Source organism: Phoca vitulina, unplaced genomic scaffold (assembly GCF_004348235.1).
Source record: "Phoca vitulina isolate PV1807 unplaced genomic scaffold, GSC_HSeal_1.0 scaffold29, whole genome shotgun sequence".
In the NCBI taxonomy this organism is placed as follows: domain Eukaryota; kingdom Metazoa; phylum Chordata; class Mammalia; order Carnivora; family Phocidae; genus Phoca; species Phoca vitulina.
In genome coordinates, this window is record NW_022589732.1 from 19566174 (window position 1) to 19588529 (window position 22356).

General features: G+C 41.8%; 2 protein-coding genes across 2 annotated transcripts; one reads left to right on the plus strand and one right to left on the minus strand.

The window, feature by feature from the left end:
* Positions 1 to 373: 373 nt before the first annotated feature.
* On the minus strand, positions 374 to 11628 carry DYDC1 (DPY30 domain containing 1). The gene is made up of 6 exons (XM_032423863.1): positions 11547 to 11628; positions 8429 to 8591; positions 7649 to 7750; positions 2310 to 2402; positions 1177 to 1233; positions 374 to 703 (listed from the first exon to the last, which is right to left on the minus strand). The coding sequence occupies exons 2-6, from the start codon at positions 8573 to 8575 to the stop codon at positions 527 to 529; spliced, it is 576 nt and encodes a 191-aa protein (XP_032279754.1). The 5' UTR covers positions 8576 to 8591; positions 11547 to 11628; the 3' UTR covers positions 374 to 526.
* On the plus strand, positions 11619 to 21361 carry DYDC2 (DPY30 domain containing 2). Its single transcript, XM_032423862.1, has 6 exons — positions 11619 to 11700; positions 15596 to 15678; positions 16383 to 16538; positions 16882 to 17004; positions 19885 to 19984; positions 21148 to 21361. Exons 3-6 carry the CDS (start codon positions 16392 to 16394, stop codon positions 21213 to 21215), a joined length of 438 nt encoding a protein of 145 aa, XP_032279753.1. The 5' UTR covers positions 11619 to 11700; positions 15596 to 15678; positions 16383 to 16391; the 3' UTR covers positions 21216 to 21361.
* Positions 21362 to 22356: the final 995 nt, after the last annotated feature.

Sequence of the window (22356 nt, forward strand, 5' to 3'; positions counted from 1 at the left end):
CCCCCTCCCCCCCTTACCCAGACAAGGTAAATAACTATGTGTTTTATGCACAACAGCATCAGGCACGGTGCCTGGTACATAGAAAACACTGTATGTTTATTAATCAAGCAAATGTACTTGTATACTGTAAAAGCATGCACTTTCATTAGGATACTTATCTGGTTCTAGTGTTTGCCACCAAGAACCAATTAGCTGTCCCACCCCCATCCCGGAAATTTAACTTAAAGATTATGTATTTCACCAAAGGATTTTAAATATATATTTTGAAGAAATTTTGAGATTTTCAAAGCCTAAGCCCAAAATATATAAATCACCTTCTGCCCAAGGGCACACTGTGACCAGCTCCTCTCCTATCAGCGCTGACACATTTGCAAGGAGCCAGATATGTACCCACCCTGACCCTTGTGGCTGGCGGCACACGTTCACCAAAGGGCAGAAGGCCCATCAGGAATAGATGGTCAGCACCCAGGGAACTGATTTTCTTTCTCTGACACTAAGGGCCCATTTGCCAACCAACCCTGGCCTCCTATGCACTAGGCTTTCCCAAAGTCCAAAAGAAAATCTGTTTTTCGCCAACCACTTTCTTGAAGATACTTACATCAGATAGCATCGGCTCATCAAGTTCTTCCACTCTGCTCAGGTTAGGTGCCCCATATCGATCACTAATTTCAGCTAGTGTTTTGCCTGAGTCTGATGTTACATCCTACAATTGTTAAAATTCATTTCTAATTTTAAACAAGTTCAAAAGTAAGACATTAATTTTCTTTTGATTTCGCTAAGAAATGTCTGAATTATAACATCAAAATTCAATGTTAACGGAATGCACCACGACCTGTTAATAGAGAATTCTAGAAATAAATGCTAAAACTTAATTAAAAAGTACATTAAGAAATCTAAGATATATCATTGTAAGTAAACATATGGTCAATGAATATCTCATGACATTCTGGTTTTTAAAAATACAAACAGAAACCGAACGTCCCATTTTTATCCACTTTGAGATATTGCTTTAAAGCACATCGTACTTGTGAATTTTTGTTACTAGAACACACACTTGGACTATCAATTTTGATAATTTCCTTATAAAAAGTTTAGCTACTAATGCATCAATGTTAAGCTTTGCCTTCTAGGACACTCATTCATTTCACTTAACACAGAATAACTTTTCCTTCTCACCTCTGAATGTGAACTATCTTCACTCTTAGCTATATTTTCTATATTCATTCTCATCTCCTATAATATATAAAAAAGGAAGAAAAATATTTGAACACACTCTCTGTTTTGATTCCATGTTTTATTTTCAAGAAGTCTTATTTTTACATAATGCTATGATCAATTTAACAGCAAATAGGTCATCACTCTTAAAGGGGTGATGCGATACATTTAGTACAAAACTGCAACTCGCAGTCTCATTTAACACTCGCTACTAATAGAAAGCTATGTTTTATTTATAATTAAACACAACGCCTTAAAAAATGAAATGATCTGAAACGTTAAACCTGAAGCCAAATTATTAGCCAATGTGACAAGTGACAAAACAGAAACCTTTCTTCTCTCATTTTACATCACTGAATCTTCGCTGAAGAGAAAGGGGGTCTATATCTCCATGGATTTATGGGCATGTGCGCATGCGTGTATATCTTAGCACACCCTACCGCACTCCGACTAAGATAAGCTCGACATCCCTGTTTTTGTTAACTACATGTTTTTTTAAACTATGTATACAGCTTTGAATTTCTCTTTTTAAGAATCTCATTTTTTTAATTCAATTCGTCCTTCCAACTTTTAAAAAAGTGCTTTACATAATGATGTTCTCGTCTAAGCCATGAATACCCATATTTTATAAAACCTACTTCTGTTTTTAATCTTAATTATGGAATAAATAGAGGAGTCACATATGAACAAGAGAGACCGACCGGCTGGGGGGCGCCTGGGTGGCTCGGCCGGTTAAGCCAAATACCCTCACTATTGCAAAGAACTTAACCTTGCGCACCTGCTACCCCAGTTACAAACAGCTGTGCCTGGACTGGAAGGTTGCAGAGCAGTTTCACGCATATGACTGTAGCTGAGCCTTACAACAAACCAGTGAGAGACTGTTAGCAATATATTACACTGTTATCCCTCTTTTTCAAAAAGGCAAACTGAGGTTGAAAAAGTTGTAAGACTTGTCTCACCCACGCAGCTAGTGGGTGGCACGTCTCTGAATCCCACGTTATAACAGCTGCAAGAAATACTTTGAGGGTTCTATGAGGTTTTAAATAAAACAGACTTTTTCTTTCTTTTTTTTTTTTTATAAAACTTCAAATTACCGTCTCTAATTGTTCTTGAGCTGTCTGTAGTTCTTCTATTCTTTGTCTCTCTTTCTCTTGCATTTCCAACTCCAGCTGGAACTCCAGCTGTTGCTGAATATTCAGAAATAAATAAGTCATATTAGCGTCAGATCAATTGCAAGGAATTAACTCTAATCACTCTGAAATGTCCCCGGATAATCAAGTTTATACCTACCTAAATTTCAGAAGCTTACAAGAATAAATAATCACAGCAGCCTAATACTTTAGCTTTTACAAATATTTCCTGAAGTCTAACATAAAAAAGGAAGCTTCTTTAACTGCTAATTGGTAGCAAAGCACAATTTGTATAAAATCAAGTTATTTTCTCTGTTCTTCCTGAAGCAACAAATGAGATTGCAGTACTTTTTTTTTTTTTTTAGATAAAATCCTTTCAAGCATAGATGGGTGTTCAAAGAGCCAAACCTTAGTTGCAGAAGAGTGCATGAGAAAATCTTAAGTATATTATGTGAAACTATAGATAATCAAAAATATACTGGTCCCAACTCAACATACATGCCACACTAGAATAAGGGTCAGCAAACTAAATTCTGTGGGCCAAATCTGACCCAATCTGGTATTTGTACAGCCCATGAGCTAGGAAAGGTATTACTTTTTCAAATGGTTGAAAAATATTGAAAGAATAATAGTATTCCTGACACTATAAAAAATTCAAATTTCAGTGCCTATAAATGAAGTTTTATTGAAACACCATCATGTTCATTTGCTTATTTATTGCCTGTGACTGTTTTTGCACAATAGTACAGCTGAGTGGTTGCAACAGGGACCATAGATGGTGCTCTCATCACTTTGTTGCTCAGCGTGCTACAAATCACAGTGACACTGTTTTATCTCAGTAGTTCTTGGAGTGCCACGGTATCCCAACACCATGACAGTTTTTAAATTGGTGTGTACCCATCATGCCATAACAAGAGAAGAAGTGGACTTTGAATGGTGCCCCTTTAAGATACAGTGGAGAGTATTTTATTACCAAATTAAACGGCAAAGTATGGTGTTTATTAAGCAAGAATACTTTACTAAAAGAATGCAATAAACATCAATATTCCCAGACTAAACACTTACCATCACAGTATTCTCAACTCACATGAAAACAAAGGTCAGACATATTAGAATATTTTAAACAGAATTATTTCATCATAGTAAAATTTCTTCACAAAAATTAAAAATAAAAATGAGGCTGCAATGAAAGCAAGTTTCCAAGTGGCTCATTTGTTAGCCAAGCAAAGAAGTTCATTTCCCAATGGTGATTTAATTAAAACATGTTTGATTTCAGTGTTCCCGAAAAAAATAAACTTAAATTAAGATTATTAGCCTTTTGGCAAAAACAGTTGCTCAAAGAGTTGATGACACTGGGAGCAACATCAACAGTCAATTAAAAACAAGGCAAATTATTTTGAGCAATTTTCCTTGGCTCTTGATGGGTAGACAAATGTTCCCAACACTGTTCAGTTGTTGTTGTTTACTGGTATTAATGCTGAGTTTGAAGTGACTGAAAGATCAGCCTCTATGAATAGTCTTCATGGGACAACTACAGGCAAGAGATACTTTCTTTATCTTCTTTCTTTCTTTTTTCTTTCCTTTTTTTTTAACAGAGGGAGTGCATGCATGCACTGTGGAGGGGAAGGAGGGAGAGAATCTTAAGCTGGCTCCACGCTCAGAGTGGAGTCCAACCCGAGGCTTGATCCCACAACCCTGACATCATGACCTGAGATGAATGAAATCAAAAGTCGGACTGAACCACCAAGGCGCCCCAAGAAATATTTCCAAAGAAGTTGAGAAACATTAATTCAGTACAACCAGCAGTGAAACCTGCTAAGATGTGTTACAACCAATGGTGATAAAAAATGTGTGTGGAACAGAAAGAGGCTTAGTTGGACAAATTTACAAAGCTTGTGAAAATGCAGTGTTGAAAGCCTGAGGGTATTCATTGTATTATTCAACAGCAGGTGCTCTGCAGAAAATGCTTGAATCTATCATGTGCTATTGAGCCAGCAGTCCCGACAGTGTCCTTCATTCATTCTTATGAATGCAACCATCATCAGTTCTGTGGATTTTCGTCAGAAATAGAAACTGCATAAATCTTGGCTTACCCCAGCACACAGCGGTTGCCCATGGCTTCACAGTGCTGACGTGTTACTGTGCATTGTGGGGCTCAGGACCAAGACTGAAATTTTTCGGAATGAGAAGAATCATTCTCAATCACTATTATCAAACCTTAAATGGCTTTGGAAATAAGCTTTGCTGCAGACTTATAATATTTTTAAGTCAATTCAAACTAAACTTACAAGGCAAATAGCACTTAAACGTAAAACTTAACACCTGGGGAAAGCCATTTCAACAACCAATGTTTGAATCACAATGCCAAGCTGCTTTATACACTTCCCATGTGGTCAAAACCTAAAACAAGAAACTAGATCCCCCCCATTCCCACACAAATCTGCAGCAGGTATATTTCCCGAGCTCAAACTATAGGCCCAGAGTATTTTGTGGCCTTGATTTCAGTGCAAATGAAATTTCCATATCCCCAAATCCAGTTAACTGGGTAATTGAGAAGCTTTTACCAACCTTCAACTGGAAGTAATTAATCTACAAGGTAATGACATGCCAAAAGGCAAAACAAGATAAAAATCTAATAGAATTCTACATATGCATTCGAAGAGATAAATGTGGTCAAAATTATATGCACATGGACTGATATCAGCATTTGGCAGGACTAATCTCTCAGCTATTTTCAAAGAGGAAATACTAAAATCTCATTACAGATCAGCATTAACAGATAAACGTTTTCAATCAATTTTGATGATAGGGAACGTTTTGAACTCCAACTAAATGAAATGTTATCTCTAAAATAATAATTTAATTCTCCTCAGCAGTAAGCCTATATTCTAAAAGGAAAATTGTATTCAATTATTATTTTTAAAAAATTTTTATTTCATCGATGTAAACTTTTGTGGAAATTTGTTCTCTCTTGCTATATCTACATAATATACCATAATACATACATGTCCCAGTATGTCTTGCAAATGCATTTTTAAAAAATAATATATTTTTATAAATAAAGAGATAATAAACAGTGGTTACTATTTATTTACAGAAGGTTGTTAAAGGGAATTTCTTGGTAACCCTGTATTATCCACACTGGGATAAAAGTGATGGGGTAGATCGTTGAAGTGCAAGAACATAGCATTCGATCCACTTTCAGAAACTGGTGGAGGAAGTGAAATGACTAATCTCTCAACAGCACTGCAAAATGCAGTTGTTAAATACCAACCACATTGGTCAACAGAACCAGTTTCTTAACATTTTCAGGAAAATTTCAAAGCTCAATTCCTTTCTTCACACAGGAGTAAAACCATTAGAAGTATACTCCAACAAGTCAAACAAACAAACCAAAAAGCTTTTACTTCCTCAGTGAGCTCTTAGGTAGAAAATGGCAGTCAAAGTACTTCTCTGTTCACAGGGCCCTGGGCTTACTGGAGAGTGCCTAAACTTTGAAGGAATTTCAAGTCAATGGCACTGACTGTGAGAACAACAGGGAGGGGACCAGAGTCCTGACACCCCAGCTCACTTGACTCAATGGTGGGCTCAGAACACCTGTCTCTTTGCATCTCCGGCTCACTCTCTCTTAAGCTCTTCTCCAGTGGACCTTCTCTCCACAGGTCCCTTTTTCCTTCTCTCATCTATTTCTGGCCACTACACTGTTTCTTTAATGAGTCATAAAATCTTCTGCAGACTGTTATTGCCATCTTCCACTCTGGACCCAATGCTCAGGGTTCAGTGCCCAGGGGATCCCTTCATACTGATCAACACAATACAGCTAGAGAAGTGCTTGATTTCTACTATTGCCAAATTTTACCTAAGTGAGATAAAGTAGATAAGCCAAAGAAAGTCAAGTACCCCCACATTTGTGATGGAATTGTCTCAGGGAAGAACTGCTGAGTTCTCCTCATTCTGACAGGGGACAGATACTAGCTGTAGAAGCTATAAGAGGAAGGGTAGATTCTCACTCAAAGTTGGGGCAATTCTGCAGCAGACGCTCACCTATTTGGATGATTGTTTGACACCCAACTCAATACTCTGCAACCTCCCCATAAGAATAAACCAAACAGTTGAAAAATGAAGATTCAGGAGCAGTAAAGTTTTCAACAGCCATATCCATCTCGGGTGCCTAGAAAGTTCTACCCCAGTGTCAAGGACGAGAGGTTAGGCAGAGAAGCTATTTGCCATGTCTATATTTTCCTTTTTATCCACACACCCAAATAACAGGCTTCTTTCTCTTTTACAAGTGTATAGATTTGAGTCGAGACTCTAGGGTTAAGTACTATGTGGTAGAACAAAAGGGATAACTTAAATTTCAGAAGCTCTCCATAAAATAAATTAGTCCAAAAGCCACTCTGGAACTTTCCCTATCTAGTTTACAATCCATGACTCATCCCTGAAACCATTCTCTTACCAATATCTTCAGCTCCCCAATCTTGCTACCCCAAACCTACTTCAATCAAAAGTTCTGCCCCTTCCACATCGTCACTCAAATCTCTAGGCCTAAGTGGAGAAAATCACAGAATCGTAAAACCAGACCAAATGGCAACATTATAAATGTCTGGTCTCTAACTCTGACAGGGTAGTCAATGCTACCAAGTAAAGCTAAGTTTCCCAGTCAACTCTACCATTCTTCAAAGTTACCATTTCAAACCCTCCCCGCTCTCCTCATACCTGCCACTTTATCACCTCATTCTTGGAAGATGATCACGGTCCCTACTTCATAAAGAAGAAAGAGTCATACAGAAACTGTTTTAAACCTTGTGCCACAAAACCTATACATCCACATGTACCTAGACCATCCTCTCCCTATCTCTTAACATCAATCATCCTCTGGCCTCTGCTCCCCCCCCAAAAAATACCAACCTCCTTCCCTGAAAATCTCCTTGAAAGCATTACCTGCACTCACCATCTCCCCTGTTCCACCCCACCCCATGCACACTGCTCCCTCCAAGGTCACCAGTGGTCTTGAATGAGCACTTTGCCGTCTTGCTCTCACTCAACCAGCAGTAGGCATGGCCGACTCCTTGGGTCTCTCCCCATGGCCTCCATGAGAGCACACTCCCTGGGTATTCTTTCCACCCCACTGCTGCTGTTTCTCCAGCAAAGAAGACACAGATACATAAATACAGAAACAAGAAGATATAAGAGAGCCATTCCTAACTCATTAGAGATAGGGAGTTTTTCAACATTTGGGTTGCACCACACTGAGGCAGACACCGCTAACTCCAGTCACCCCTGAACTCCCGTGCTTGTCTCACCTGCTGGAACAGGAGCTCCTCTGCTTTGAGCCTCTCCATCATTTCCTGCTCTATCACAGCTAGTTCTCTCTCATGCTCCAAGTCGATCATTTCCTTCTGTCTCTAGCAGTGTTTAAAAACAATGTCACGTGACTAATTTGATAGAACAATTTTATAATAAAAACAATCTTGAAAACATGTTAATCACCAACAAGAGGGAAAGGGGAAGCAAATTTTACTCTACCCCATTTAGAAAATGTGTAATAATTTGGGGAAATGTGTGTTTTATTTGAACAAAGAGCATAAAATTAAAATTATACCCTGGGTATGATCACAATTGTGCAAAAAAAAAAGTCTACAAATGTATAGAAAAAGGTTTGAAGAAAATACCTAAAAATCTAAAAAGAGGTCTTCTGTGAAGTATTTTTTTCTTCTTTCTGTTTTTTCATATTGTCCAAGTTTTTCATAATAAACGTACTACTTTTATAATAGAAATAACATTGAACTTTTTAAAAAAGCAGACAAATGGGAACAATTATTTTACGCTTCTAATTTTCTTTTCTTTTTTTTTTTTTAAGATTTTATTTATTTATTTAACAGAGAGAAACAAAGCGAGAGAGGGAACACAAGCAGGGAGAGTGGGGAGAGGGAGAAGCAGGCTTCCCGCGGAGCAGGGAGCCCGATGCGGGGCTCAATCCCAGGACCCTGGGATCATGACCTGAGCCGAAGGCAGACGCTTAACGGCTGAGCCACCCAGGCGCCCCTATGCTTCTAATTTTCTAAAACAAGATCCCTACTTACCAGTTGCTCCATGGTCACATTTTCCTTATATTTGTAAATCCACAATGCTAAATATTCTATTGGATCCGCTGGGCGAATTCTTGCCACTTCTGCAAGACCTTGAGTTAGACATGTCCCAAGGCACTTTTGAAGATATATCGACTCCATTTCTCACCTCTGACTTCTAAAAGGTAAATGTTTTTGCATTAATGCAGGGAATGTTCAATAAAGCACAATAAAAGTAGAGTCCAATGAGGCCAACAAAGCATTGCACCCTGTCATGGGCACCCTCCCATCAGGCATGACACAAGCAAGGCTGGCTCCATGAAGCTTCTAACAGTTTCCAAAAAGACTCCACAGATGTCACAACAGCTACCACTAAGATGTACTTTCAAAATCCTGATGGCTCTCAAGGCCAAGAGTCAGAAAAGAACAACAAACAAAACCCCGAACCAGCAAAGGGAAGGAAATAACAAAGATTAGAGCAGAAATAAATGATACAGGAACTAAACAAACAAAAAACAATGAAAAAGAAAAGAGTCAGAAAAAGGGATACCGTCATTATTGTGAGATGGCTACATGCCAAGCAGTGCAGGTCTCACTCGATCCTCACAACGTGGGTAATAAATCACTGTCATTACCCCTGCTGTGTAGATGAGGAAGCCCAGGCACAAAGAGCTTATAAGTCAACATGGTGAACATGGGATGCATATCCAACTCGTGATTCCAGAGTCATTATCTTAATGATTCAGATGTTCCTCCCAAGCCACGAGGGTCAGTTTTAGAAAACATCACAATACTCCACCTCAAAAAACCACAAAAGTCCATGAATCTCCAAGGACAAAGGATAAAAAAAAAAAAAAAATTCAACCATCAAAGAATAGCATATGAAGCTCCTCACACTTTGGCCCCAATTTCTTCTCGGGCTCACCTCCAGACATCTCTTCTGCCTCCAGCATATCCTGGGCTCTAACTACACTGAACATTCTGCCATTCTGCCAGTCATACCTTGCACACTTCCATCTCCAAGACTTTTGCACATAATTATTCCTCACTATCTCCCAGCTTAGATTTATCTCCTCATCTGCAAAATGTAGGTCATCTCTCATTCCCTGAGCCTTCCCAAGCAATGCAAAGGAAATCCTCCTTCTCCAAGCAACTCACACAGCACCTGTCATCCAACCTGAGAATCATCTGTGTACACACACATCTGTCCTCCCAAGACAAGTTCCTCCAGCTCCTCAAGGAGTGTGTTTTAATCACAGGGTGGGCACACTGGCTTCCCATGGAGGCAAGTGAGTGAGTTTCTCCACTCTCCCAGTAATGTTCCAGTATATTCAGTTATGAAGATGGACAGGAATAATCTTAGACCAGATTTGAAGGAAGTAAAGAAGGAAGGAAGGAAGGAAGGCAGGAAGAAAGGAAGGGGAAATGTAGCAACCACTGTACTTAGGGTGCTTTGAAAAAACTGATCACCCTCAAATTACCCTTATGGTATCCAGTCATTTCTAAGAATCTAATGAAATGTATTCATTATTCAACAAATATATACTGAGTACCTACTATAGGTCAGGCATGAGCTGAATATGAAGGAATAGAATGCCAGCATGTCTAGTCCTGTCCCTATACAAATAAATGCACTGAACATTCTGCATAAAATTTCAGAAACAACAACCTCCTGAGGTTCATAAACCCCAATAGTGCTCTCTCTCACTTGATGGTGGTGAGCATATAAATTGGTATAGCCCCCACAGAGAGGAATTTGGCAGTATCTAGAAAATTACATAGGTATTTACCCTTTGAACCATCGATCTCACTTCTCACATGTTAACTTGCAAAAATACAGAGTGATGATATATGCACATAGTTATTTTGCACCGTTACTTAAAATAGTCAAACTGGAACCCCATCCAAAAGTTCATCCTTAAGGGACTGATGAGATACAGCCACACAATGGATTACTGTGCATGTATATTATATAAAAGACATGAAGAAGATCTCTAAAACAGGGAGTGATCTCTAGGACACAGGGTGAAGTGAAAAAAAAGCAAGATGCAGAAATTGTAGATAGTATGCCACCTTTTGTATTAACAGCAGTGGGGAAAGGAATGTGTATGTGTGTACATAAATGTAGTCATAAAAACTTAAACTCTACAAACTGGCACGAATGAAGTGAATTTCCTTTCAAGCTGGCATTGGTGTCTAACCATACAGAGAGAAGGATTAGAGTATTACAAACGAGTTTGAGACACAGTATCTACACTGTGCTTCTTCAATAGGATATACTCTCAAGACAAAAATAACTGCAGTGATATCTCAATGTCATCTGAAACGTAAAACAGGTTTCCTGCTGCTGTTCCAGAAAGATAATACAGGGGAAAGGGACCATGTCCCCAAGGGAGAAACCTCTGGCCTGAGAGTAGCATCCGATCCGATCGAGGGTCTGTCTCAGATCTATGCATAGATTAGACGAACCCAGGTAAGCTCGTTACTTGACTTCTCATGTTTCCTGTCCATGAAATGGAGGTAATACCCATCTCACAGGTTGTTGTAAGGAATGTTAATTTTCATATACACCAACAGGCATCTCGGCTCAATATAAGAAAGCCCTTTCCCAGAGAAACAGCTACCTCAAGCCTGGAGAGGTTGTCACAAGAAATAGAAAGAGGTCCTTTACCCATGCCTAGGAGAAAGCCCGCCAGCCTAGTGGGAAAAGAGGGGATTCGGGATTCGGGATTGCCAGACGTAGCACATAAAAATACGGGATGCCCAGTTCAACATAAATTTCAGAGAAAGAAGGAAGGACGTGTTAGTACAGTGTAGTATAATACAAAATCATTCGTTGTTTATCTGAAATTCACAGTGAACTGGGTGTCCCGTGTTTTATCTGGCAACCCTCGATTGGGGGCGCTTGGGTTCATTTTCCTATCCTGGGTCTACCGAAGGGACTCCCGCCTTCCCCGTCCCCTCGATCCGGAGCGGCGAGGCCAGCGGAGGAGAAGGGGTGGGGGGGGGGGGGAGGAGGCGCTCCCCAGGCGCTGCACTAAAACCTCTCTCCGTCCGGAGAAGCCTGAGCCCCACACCGCTCCCAAGGTCCAACGGCTCAAACCGCCGCCCCGGCGGGAGCCCCGCCAAGTACCTGCCTGGGCGAAGGACGCCAGCGCTCTGGATGCGCACACCCGACGCATGCGCCTACCCTCGCCCCGCGAGTCGCGTCCCGTCGCTAGGCAACGAGCGCGCGCGCCTCAGAACCCGAGACGGCGCACTGCACAAGGGCAGGGGCGCGCGGAGGGGTGAGCGCGGGGTGGGGCGCCGGGAGGGGGTGAGGGGTGGAGAACGCGCGGCGGAGAGGAGGGGGCGCGACAGTCGCGGGCAGACGGCGCGCGCGAGGTGTGGCGGGGGCGCCCCACAGAGGAGGGAGCGCCGCGGTGGGTGAGCAGAGACTCGCCACCTGGAGGCTGGGAGGAGGGGGCGGCCGAGAAGAAGAGTCGAGCCGGCTGGGAGGCCGGCGCGCACTGGGAGAGACAGAGGGGCGGCGGGCTCGAGGGGAGGAGCCGCAGGGGGGCCACCTGCTCACCCAGGGCGGGAAACCCCCACAGCCCCCGGCCGGAGGAGACGATCCCCGGAGTTCGACGGCCCGGGATTTTCACGGCTTCGCACCTTTGAGATTGCTGGTGACCTCCGCTTGGTTCCTTTCAGAACCAGCTCAGGCGCCCCCACCTCCGGGAAGCTGTCCAACCTCCACCAAGCCAGAGCCACTGCAGTCTTCCCTGACCTAGTGTTTTGTGTACAGCACTCTGCTAGCATTTCCCACGTTCTGTTTTAATTTATGTTGGGCAATGCTGGGCAGGAGAAGCCTCCTTAAACTTTGGTTGAGACAGTAAGTACCAGAGCGGGCACTGACAGATGGACGGGAGCTTGGGCTCTTGCCTGGGTTAGCAAGAGCCTTCACTGGATTAAGTAAAAAAATATGTCCTGAGCAACTACTGTGTGCCTAGCACTGGGGATATAGTGTGAACAAAGACCATCTCTATGCTTGTTGCCTTGCCTACCGAGTTGCAAGGCCATGAACAAGGAGGGGCAGTGTTAAGCTGACTCCCAGAGGAGCTCTGGGAAGAATAGGCCCCTCCGTCCGCCTTGGTAAGTGTGCCTGGTGTTTGTGGAGAGAGGACTGTAAAAGGCATCCCTTTGGCCCCCTCCCTCTCCTGGCCTCACACTGTGGCTCTGTTATTCTGTCTCTACTGTCTTTGCATCAAGTTTTAGTAACTGTCAGGTCCCCTATTTCATTGAGACCATTGTTGAAAACGTGCAATTTAGAGCAGAGGCTTACTCCAGAAAGCGTTTGCCATACCTACACAGAGAAGCAGGCATTCGAGGGTTGGGAAGTGGAGAGCTTTTCCGGAATGCAGAGTTGGTGATCTGTAGATCTGTAACTGAATCACCCAGGGATTTTGTTAGAATGCAGAATCTGAATATGTAGGTATGGGGTGGGACCTGAGAATCTGCATTTTGACAAGCCTCCGGGTGATGCAATGCTGCAGATCATGGACCAAACTTGGAGTGAAAGGGGGCTCGATCCCAGGACCCTGAGATCATGACCTGAGCCGAAGGCAGACACTTAACCAACTGAGCCACCCAGGTGCCCCCCAAATTTAGTGGCTTTAAACACGCATTTATTCTCTTGGCAGTTTTTGAAGCCAGAATCAAAAATGAGTCTTACAGGGCTAAAACCAAAGTGTCAGCAGGGCTGGTTCCTTCCACAGGCTCTAGGGGAGAATCCATGTCCTTGCCTTTTCCAGCTTCACAGGGTACCCACAATCCTTGGCTCAAGGCCCTGAATCACATCACCTTTTCTCTCTCAACTTCCACCATCACATCTCCTTGTTCCCTGTCTGACCTTACTGTGTCCCGATTATAAAGACCCTTGGGATTACAGTGTGCCTCCAAGGATAATCCAGTATCATCTTCCCATATAAAAATCCTTCATCACATCTGCAAAGTCCCTTTTGCCAGACAAGGTAACAGATTTCATAGGTTCCAGGTATTCAGACACTTTGGGAAGCCATTACTCAGTCCAACCACACTGTGTATTTCCAAAGAAAAATTACATTTTCTTACTCATATTTCAGTGACCCAAACCAGGATATTTAACCTTGATACACTTTTTTGGGGGGCGGGGAGGGTGGGGGAAAGGACATGAGGGCAAGCAGGGAGAGGGGCAGAGGAAGAGAGATAGAATCCTAAGCAGACTTCACACTCAGCACAGAGGACTTCACACTCAGCACAGAGTCTGAAGTGGGGCTCAATCTCACGACCCTGAGATCATGACCTGAGCCAAAATCAAGAGTCAGACACTTGACTGACTGAGCCACCAGGTGCCCCAACCTTGATACACTTCTATTATGTCACGTACAATTCACATTCAGTTTCCCCAACAACACTTTATAAAATTCTTTTTTCTAGTTCAGACTCAATCCAGAATCATGTGTTCCATGCATTTGTTAGGCCTGTTTAGGCTCCTTTGATCTGGAATGGTTCCTCCTCTTTTTTTGTCTTTCACGATCTTGACATTTGTAAGAGTACAGGCCAGTTCCAGACTGTCTCAATTTGGCTTTGTTCGTATTTCCTCAGTTAGATTCCAGTTTTGCATTTGGGCAAGAATCCACAGAAATATATTTCATCCCCCTAAGAAGTGCATCCCATCAGGAGACACATGATGTCACTTTGTCGCTTTCTTAGTGATGTTTCCTTAGATCGCTTGATTAAGGTTGTATCGGGTGGGGGCGCCTGGGTGGCTCAGTCATTAGGCATTTGCCTTAGGCTCAGGTCATGATCCCAGGGTCCTGGGATCGAGTCCCACATCGGGCTCCCTGCTCGGCGGGAAGCCTGCTTCTCCCTCTCCCACTCCCGCTGCTTGTGTTCCTGCTCTCGCTATCTCTGTCTCTGTCAAATAAATAAATAAAATCTTAAAAAAAAAAAAAAAAAGGTTGTATCGGGTGGGTCTCACCACTGTGAAGTTCCTGTATTTCCTTTTGGAATTAATACATAATTTGTGGGGAGAAACTTTGAGGCTATATGAATATCCTATTCTCTATCAAATATTCATTGAGTTTTGGAACTCACTGTTGATTCTGGGTTGATGCAGTTATGCTATGATGGTTACAAAATGTTGATTTTTTTTTTTAAACTCCATTGTTCTTCCCATGTTTATTAGTTGACATTCTACCTTAAGAACTTGCCTTCTCTCCCATTCACTCACTTACCAATTTTTTCTTATATTGATTCACAGATTTTTTATTTTCCCCAATTAGTTATAATCCATTATAGCCAATACTTATTTCAATGGTCTAATTGCGCTAGATTGGGCGAGTAGCCGCCCAATCTGCTGGCTCCTGTGTCCTTAACCACTTATTTTCTAGCATTTTTCTACTTTGTGGGACAAGAAAATGCTCCAGGCTTCTTGGACCTTTCCTGCCCCAACCTTAGAATTCAGCATTTCTCCAAGGAACCCTGATTGCTCTTAAGTGGTGAAGGCTATTTCAAAGCAAGTTCCCTATGCTCAGTGTGCTCATTGCTACTTAAGTGTTTTTGCCTCTAGGCTTTTGCAATGAAAAGAGCTTGGAAATATATAACTTTTTTCTATATACATATCTATGTATCTTTCCTTCCTTAAACTGAAAAACACCTCCAGAAAATGTTAAGACTGGAACCGAGCCTTTATCATTCACTTTATTATTAACTCTTTTGGACTTAAAATGTGTAAACTTCAGAAATATGGAGGTGGTCAGAAATAGGTGTTAGTCCATTGTATGTCACAGTCTTCCACTATAATAGCTAATATTTATTAAACACGTACCAGGGCACCTGGGTGGCTCAATCGGTTAAGAGTCTGCCTTCGGCTCAGCTCATGATCCCAGGGTCCTGGGATGGAGCCCCACATCAAGCCCTGCATCGGGCTCTCTGCTTAGTGGAGAGCCTTCTTCCTCTCCCTCTGCCCCTCCCCTGTGCTCGTGCTCTCTCTCACACACTCTCTCTCTCTCTCTCTCTCTCAAATAAGTAAAAAATCTAAAATATATATGTATATATTTATTCAACACCATGTGCCAGGCTAAGTGCTTTACATGTATTTGTTATCTCTTCTAATCCCCACAATTATGAGGCCCATATCTTTATTATTTTGTTCTACAGATGAGAAAACCAAGGCTCAGAGAGACCGGATGACTTGTTGAAGATCACACAGCTCTAAGCGGCAGCACCAGGACCGGAACTTGGTCTGTCTGTTCCCGGAGTCTGTGTTCAGACCGCGGCTCTACACGGCCACCCCTAACTTACGGTCTGACTCAGGCTACATTGCCTCCAGCTCTGGAAATCTGATTAATAGTAAATGCCGGGGCATCAGCTCAACCTCAAGGAGTTTCTTGCTTGAGCACTAGAGTAGAATAGTGTGTTACGCACTGGGAGAGCTCATGAGCACGGGTAGCTACAGTGCCTGCCATTCTCCCTCCCTCTGCTCCCCAGGGCTGCTCCGTGGCCCCTTCTGAAATAACTAAGACTCTCTTATCTATGTCACAGATGACTGTACCTTCCAACTTCACAATAGCACAGCTTGCTGGGTCCTTAGAGCCCCTCTTGGGACCTCCTGCCTGCGAAATTATTTCCTCCCTAGAGATGTGTGGGCAAGTGGAGACCTTAGCCACCCCTAACCACAACTATATCAAGCTCCCCTCCGGCCTCATGACCCCCAGGACCTATTTATTATCTGACCTAAGACAGTCGGAGAGCTTTAAAAAAAAAAAAGTCCATTTAAATGTAAGAGCAATTGGCAAGTATATATTTACTGTTTCTTTTGGGAAGGGTGGCATCCAGAAGTATCTCATATGTATCCTGAAATGAATCCGAATTGACTAGAATGTGTCTATTTTAAAAATCAGATTCGATTTATAAAGTAGTGTGACCCCGCTGTGCTGTTTGCCAGGCCCCCAGGATGGAAACGGACTTCCTGAAGAGGTGCTTTGGCAATTGCCTGAGCCAGGCACTGGCAGAGGTGGTGAAAGTTCGGCCCAGTGACCCCGTCGAGTACCTGGCTCACTGGCTTTATCATTACAGAAAAACCACTAAAGCAAAAGAAGAGGTGTGTATGTGCTCAGAGCCATCTTGGGGAGGGCTTTCCAGCTTTCTCACGGTAATTTGAAATCCAAAGCAAGATTCCAGAGCTAGCCCAGAAAGTTTCTTGGTTTGTTCGACTTGCGAGATCCCTTAGGCCCAGATATTCCTGAAGAGTGGGGAGTCTGGGGGCTGAAGAAGGACTCCAACTCAGAGGAGTTGAGGGATTGGTGGCTTTGGAGCTACTAGCAGGCAAAAGCTGGTCACAGGAGCAAACAGGGCCCCAGGCCTGTGGTCTGTGCCAGTGAGAGCAAGCCCATTTGTACAGGCTTCCCAGGGGTCGACCTGACTCAGCTCCCCTCTCACCTCAGGAGAGCCAAGAGATGATCCAGCTGAAGGAAGAACACGACAATAGCCTCAAAGAAACCAAAATGACAGAAATGCTGAAGCAAGAAGAGTGTCAGATTCAACAGCAGTATGCAAAGTGCCACAAGGTAGGGAGGGAGGAACCCAGCAGCGGGTAGGTGCACAGCCCAGAGCGGGATACCAGGAAATCCACAGGCCAGCGAGGCTGCAGCACCCAGCGGACTGAGGCTCCCAGAGCTTGCTTCTCTCCGTCTTCTTATGTTTATATGTCCACCAATCTTATTGACAATCCTGATCAAGGAAAAAAGGAAATGTCGAAAGGCAATTCCATTTTAGATTTCAGGAAATACCTTAGATGTTACTCGTTTTAAAAAATCAGATTTTTAAAAACTCATAAGTCACTTGGAACGAATATATTTCCTTAGAAGATCCTTTGAACCCTTTTCAAAACTTATTCAGTATTTCAGAAAACAAATATGGTTATCAGTGTATAATTCAGGTATATTATTTTATTATCTACTATATACCTCAGTGTTTTAGTTACTGTGTGCTATTTATTTATGTATCAAGCCACAGATCGTGTCTTCTCTGTGATGCTGTAATACTGGCTGTAAATTATTACCTTCTTGTAGTTGGAAACAGCTGTGTGTTCATTAGCCTGACAAGCGTATCTTTTATCTCCCATGACTTTTGCCACCATCTTCTGAAAAGCACCTCATACCGATGTTGTGCTTTCTACGAAGTGCATGATACCAGACAGGGAATCGATTCACGGGGCTTGATATCTGACATTTTTCCAACTATCACTATATCCTATGCATTAAAATCTTCAGTGCAGTTTCGTACAATTCACTAGCTTTTGCTAGTTTCCAAAGCCGCCTCTGATGAAGAGACATGAAACCACTTAGCTTATGTATACTCACGCTAATATGCTCGACTCTCCTCAATAATTCATACATTTATTCTCCAAGTCTGGATGTTTTATGGGTAAATTAAGTCAAAAGAAAGGTAGTTTCATACTACTGTTTGTCACTAGTCTAAGGGAATTCTCACTCAGGAATAGTTCATTCTTTGAACAGGTGCCGGAAGACGATAAAGGGGAGGTCAGGACGCGGAAGTTGTCATCTCCTTGTTGCCCCTTCCTAACACCATGCTTCCCTGTTAACAGAAATATCAATATATATAAGTCAGGGAAAGACTTCCAAAACTCCACCCTGGTTTCATGATGCCTTTATTAAAGAAACCTTTGCTCACATTAATGTTTGGAATTGTCCCACTGAGTTGCACCCTGGAGGTTTTACACCCTGTAGCAATATTCCTTTGCAAGATTTAGATGAGTAAAAGGTATGCTGTTCTTTCGCCAAGTGTGAGACAAAGGCCATTGTCAGGGAAGTTGGGAATGAGAGCCAGCAGGATGCCTGGACTAAGAACAAGTTCTCACTTTTAAGAAAGAACTCATCCACAAATTGTGATTATGGAAGTTGATGCCCTTTGTTAGAAGGAAACAGAGAGGTCCAACAGGGATCTTAAAACAAACTTACCAGGGAGAGCTACTCTCATAATAAAAATGGAAAGAACTGGGTAGAGGGCAAAGAAGTGAAGATCCCTCAAATAAGATGAGATTCTAAGTTTTCATTTCTCCTTGGCTCAAGGCAAATTGCAAACTGTTCCTTGCTCCTGGTCATTTTCAGATTTTGAGTCACTAGTGCTATGAAACCTGGTCTCAAATAGGCCCAGGATGGGTTGCATAAGATTTCAGCCAGCCTGCTGATGGGTTTTTATGCACATATGCAAATCTTTGCAAAATTTCCCTTCATATCTTAAAACCATCATTGCTTGCATATACCTTAGAAAGCCTTTCAGTACCCCAGTGGATGTGTCAAAAAGAGGAGTAGAAACTGCACTATGTGTGGTAGAAATCACATCCAATTATAGCACTCAAGAAGAGGAGATAACGTTTGAGTCAGACCTAGAAGAAAGCTAGCAAAAGTTGCCTTTGTATTGGTTTCTCTTTATTAAGCTGAGGCAGTTTTGAGTAAGTCAGCCATGATTCTAAGTTTGAAAACAGTCCCTTTGTTTTATAAAGATGTAGCCATACAAATTTTTATAAATACATTTTTATGGGGTCGATACATAGATTTGCTGCATATAGTTAGAAGGGTCTTACAGATCACATGGACAAATATTTCATAGACCTCTCTGCAGTGCCCCACAGGATCCATTGTACATAGTATCCACTGGACAGTGCACAAAATGGAAGTAGAAGTGGCTGGGAGAGCTTAAGCTCCAGAGATTCCTCCCTAACCAGGGACTGCAATCACATAGATGTAGACTATGGGATATCCTCTTATAGCTCACTGAGACTGAATTTATTTTTTCAATCGTTTTTCTCTGTTTTAGTTAGGATCATTTCTATTGATCTGCCTTCAAGTTTACTGACCTCCTCTCCTACAATGCCCAGCATGCTAGTTAGGGAGTCAGTGAACTTTTTCATTTTAGATATTGTACTTTTCAATTCTATAATTTCTATCTGGTTTCTTTCTATAATTTCCATTTTCTCTGCTTATCTACCCTAACTTTTCACTCATTATGCCCATTTTTTCTCCTTTAAATGTTTGAAAATATTTGTCATAGCTGTTTTAAGTCCTTGTCTGCTGATTCCATGATCATTGTCATTTTGGGGTCTCTATTAAATACTTTTTTTCTAGAATATGTTTCGCATGTCTAGTAATTATTACTTGTGTGCCAAACATTGTAGATGATACTTTGTAGGGAGTCTAGATTATGTAGCTTTCCTTTAGATGGTGTTGAGTTCTGTTCTGGCAGGCAGTAGAATTATTGGTGAATCATCTTGATCCTTAATCCTTGATTTGCTTTATACTTTGCTAGAGCAGATCTGTTACAATTTTGTTATTAGTCTTGGGCACAAAAATGGCAGTGTTGTGTTCTTGGCATACTGAGTGTGTTTCAGTCTCTGCTAATGACTTTTGCTTTTTTGTTTTGTTTAGCCCCTGGTATCTCTAGCTAGTTCCACAAAGAAGACTGCATTCATACAAGAGAACACAAAACCCCTTGAGAAGGATGCCTTGAAGCAGGAATCTCTGCCAGGTACTTCCAATATGATTCCAGGAATGCCTCAGTAGATTCCTTCTCGAGAGTCTTCTGGCCAGACTGACTTCTGTGTCGAAACTCCCCAAGAAATAAATTCCTAGGCTTTTCAGCATGAAATTGCTCCTCAAATGCATCCTGGCTCCAAATCTCCTTCTTTTTTTTTTTTAATTTTTTTTTTTAATTTTTTTATTGTTATGTTAATCCCCATACATTACATCATTAGTTTTAGATATAGTGTTCCATGATTCATTGTTTGTGCATAACACCCAGTGCTCCATGCAGAACGTGCCCTCCTCAATACCCATCACCAGGCTAACCCATCCTCCCAACCCCCTCCCCTCTAGAACCCTCAGTTTGTTTCTCAGAGTCCATCGTCTCTCATGGTTCTTCTCCCCCTCCGATTTCCCCCCCTTCATTCTTCCCCTCCTGCTACATTCTTCTTCTTCTTTTTTTCTTTCTTAACATATATTGCATTATTTGTTTCAGAGGTACAGATCTGAGATTCAACAGTCTTGCACAATTCACAGCGCTTACCAGAACACATACCCTCCCCAGTGTCCATCACCCAGTCACCCCATCCCTCCCACCCCACCCCCCACTCCAGCAACCCTCAGTTTGTTTCCTGAGATTAAGAATTCCTCATATCAGTGAGGTCATGTGATACATGTCTTTCTCTGTTTGACTTATTTCGCTCAGCATAATACCCTCCAGTTCCATCCACGTTGTTGCAAATGGCAAGATCTCATTCCTTTTGATGGCTGCGTAATATTCCATTGTATATATATACCACTTCTTCTTTATCCATTCATCTGTTGATGGACATCTTGGCTCTTTCCACAGTTTGGCTATTGTGGACATTGCTGCTATAAACATCGGGGTGCATGTAGCCTTTCGGGTCCCTACTTTTGTATCTTTGGGGTAAATACCCAGGAGTGCAATTGCTGGATCATATGGTAGCTCTATTTTCAACTTTTTGAGGAACCTCCATACTGTTTTCCAGAGTGGCTGCACCAGCTTGCATTCCCACCAACAGTGTAGGAGGGTTCCCCTTTCTCCGCATCCCCGCCAACATCTGTCATTTCCTGACTTGTTAATTTTGGCCATTCTGACTGGTGTGAGGTGGTATCTCATTGAGGTTTTGTCCAAATCTCCTTCTTAAGTTATCAAAAGGTGGATGATTCTCATGACGCTTCTCTCAAAGCTACAAACTGAGAAAATGGCCAGCTAGGGCCCTGACCTGAAGATGGTAACTATGTGAATTAAACCAAGATTGGAGGGGCTGTGGAAGGAGGTATCTTGGGGGACGGACTCTCCAGCCGAGGTTCTGTTCTGGTAGCTATGAAAACCCCTTAATCATGTAAGCATTTGAACTACTGATAGGATAAAATAAACTCATAAGGATTTCAAATAAGTAACCAAAAGACTTTTTCCTCTTGATTTATCTTTTTTTTTTTTTGTATTAGACAGTGAAAACACATCCATCTCATCATGTGTTCAAGTCTTGACTTTAGGTGAACTTTCCAGTCTGGCCTAGAGTGTTTACACATGTCCTAGAGTGTGCCTGTGTCACTGACAACAGGTATTTTAAAACAGCTCCAATGACAGTAAAGCTCAAAGGGAGGGTGTCATGGGAGGTGGCATTCGGGTCTGTCAGGAGCTCACACACTTGACTGCTAGGCTGTGTTGCCTCACGCTTACTGATAAAGGAAGTCTAATTCCCCTGTCCATGGACATTTTGCTCGAAGTCAATTACAGTCTTTTTCTTACCTCTTAGATGAAATGAAATCTTCAAAGAACTTTCAAATGATCATCGCTATCCAGAAGCATTTAAGCCCACTCATGCATATTTTATTGTCTTGATTATCAGCCAAAATTAACTGATGCTCTAAGCATTTGTGATCCCAAACAGGATACTTCAGAACTTCATCTTAGATCCTTCTGAGATACCGTTATAACCATGAAAATCATAAAGTCCATAAATTAAAGTTTTTCCCAGTGACAGAATAACATCTTCTAGTAAAAATATTCTTTTGGGTAATTAGTACTGATTGATGTCATTCTTATATTTCTGTATATTGTAAGTATTTTTCAAAAGGTGGAATAATATCCTATGGGGAAATAAATACCCCTTTTCTATCTTTGGAAAGAAAATAAGAAGGATGACTTTTGAAGAACAAATACAAAAGCTATGCTCTCACAACCAGATATGTTCAGAATATGAAAATGAAATAGCTTATATTAACCAACAATGTGGCTTTAAGAAGATGCTTGTCAACAAAGAAAAACTGGTGAATGATTTTCATGGTAGGATTAAAATTTATGATTTGTGTGAAGGTAGTTCAATGCTTGAGCCAACAACTCCTCAAGGA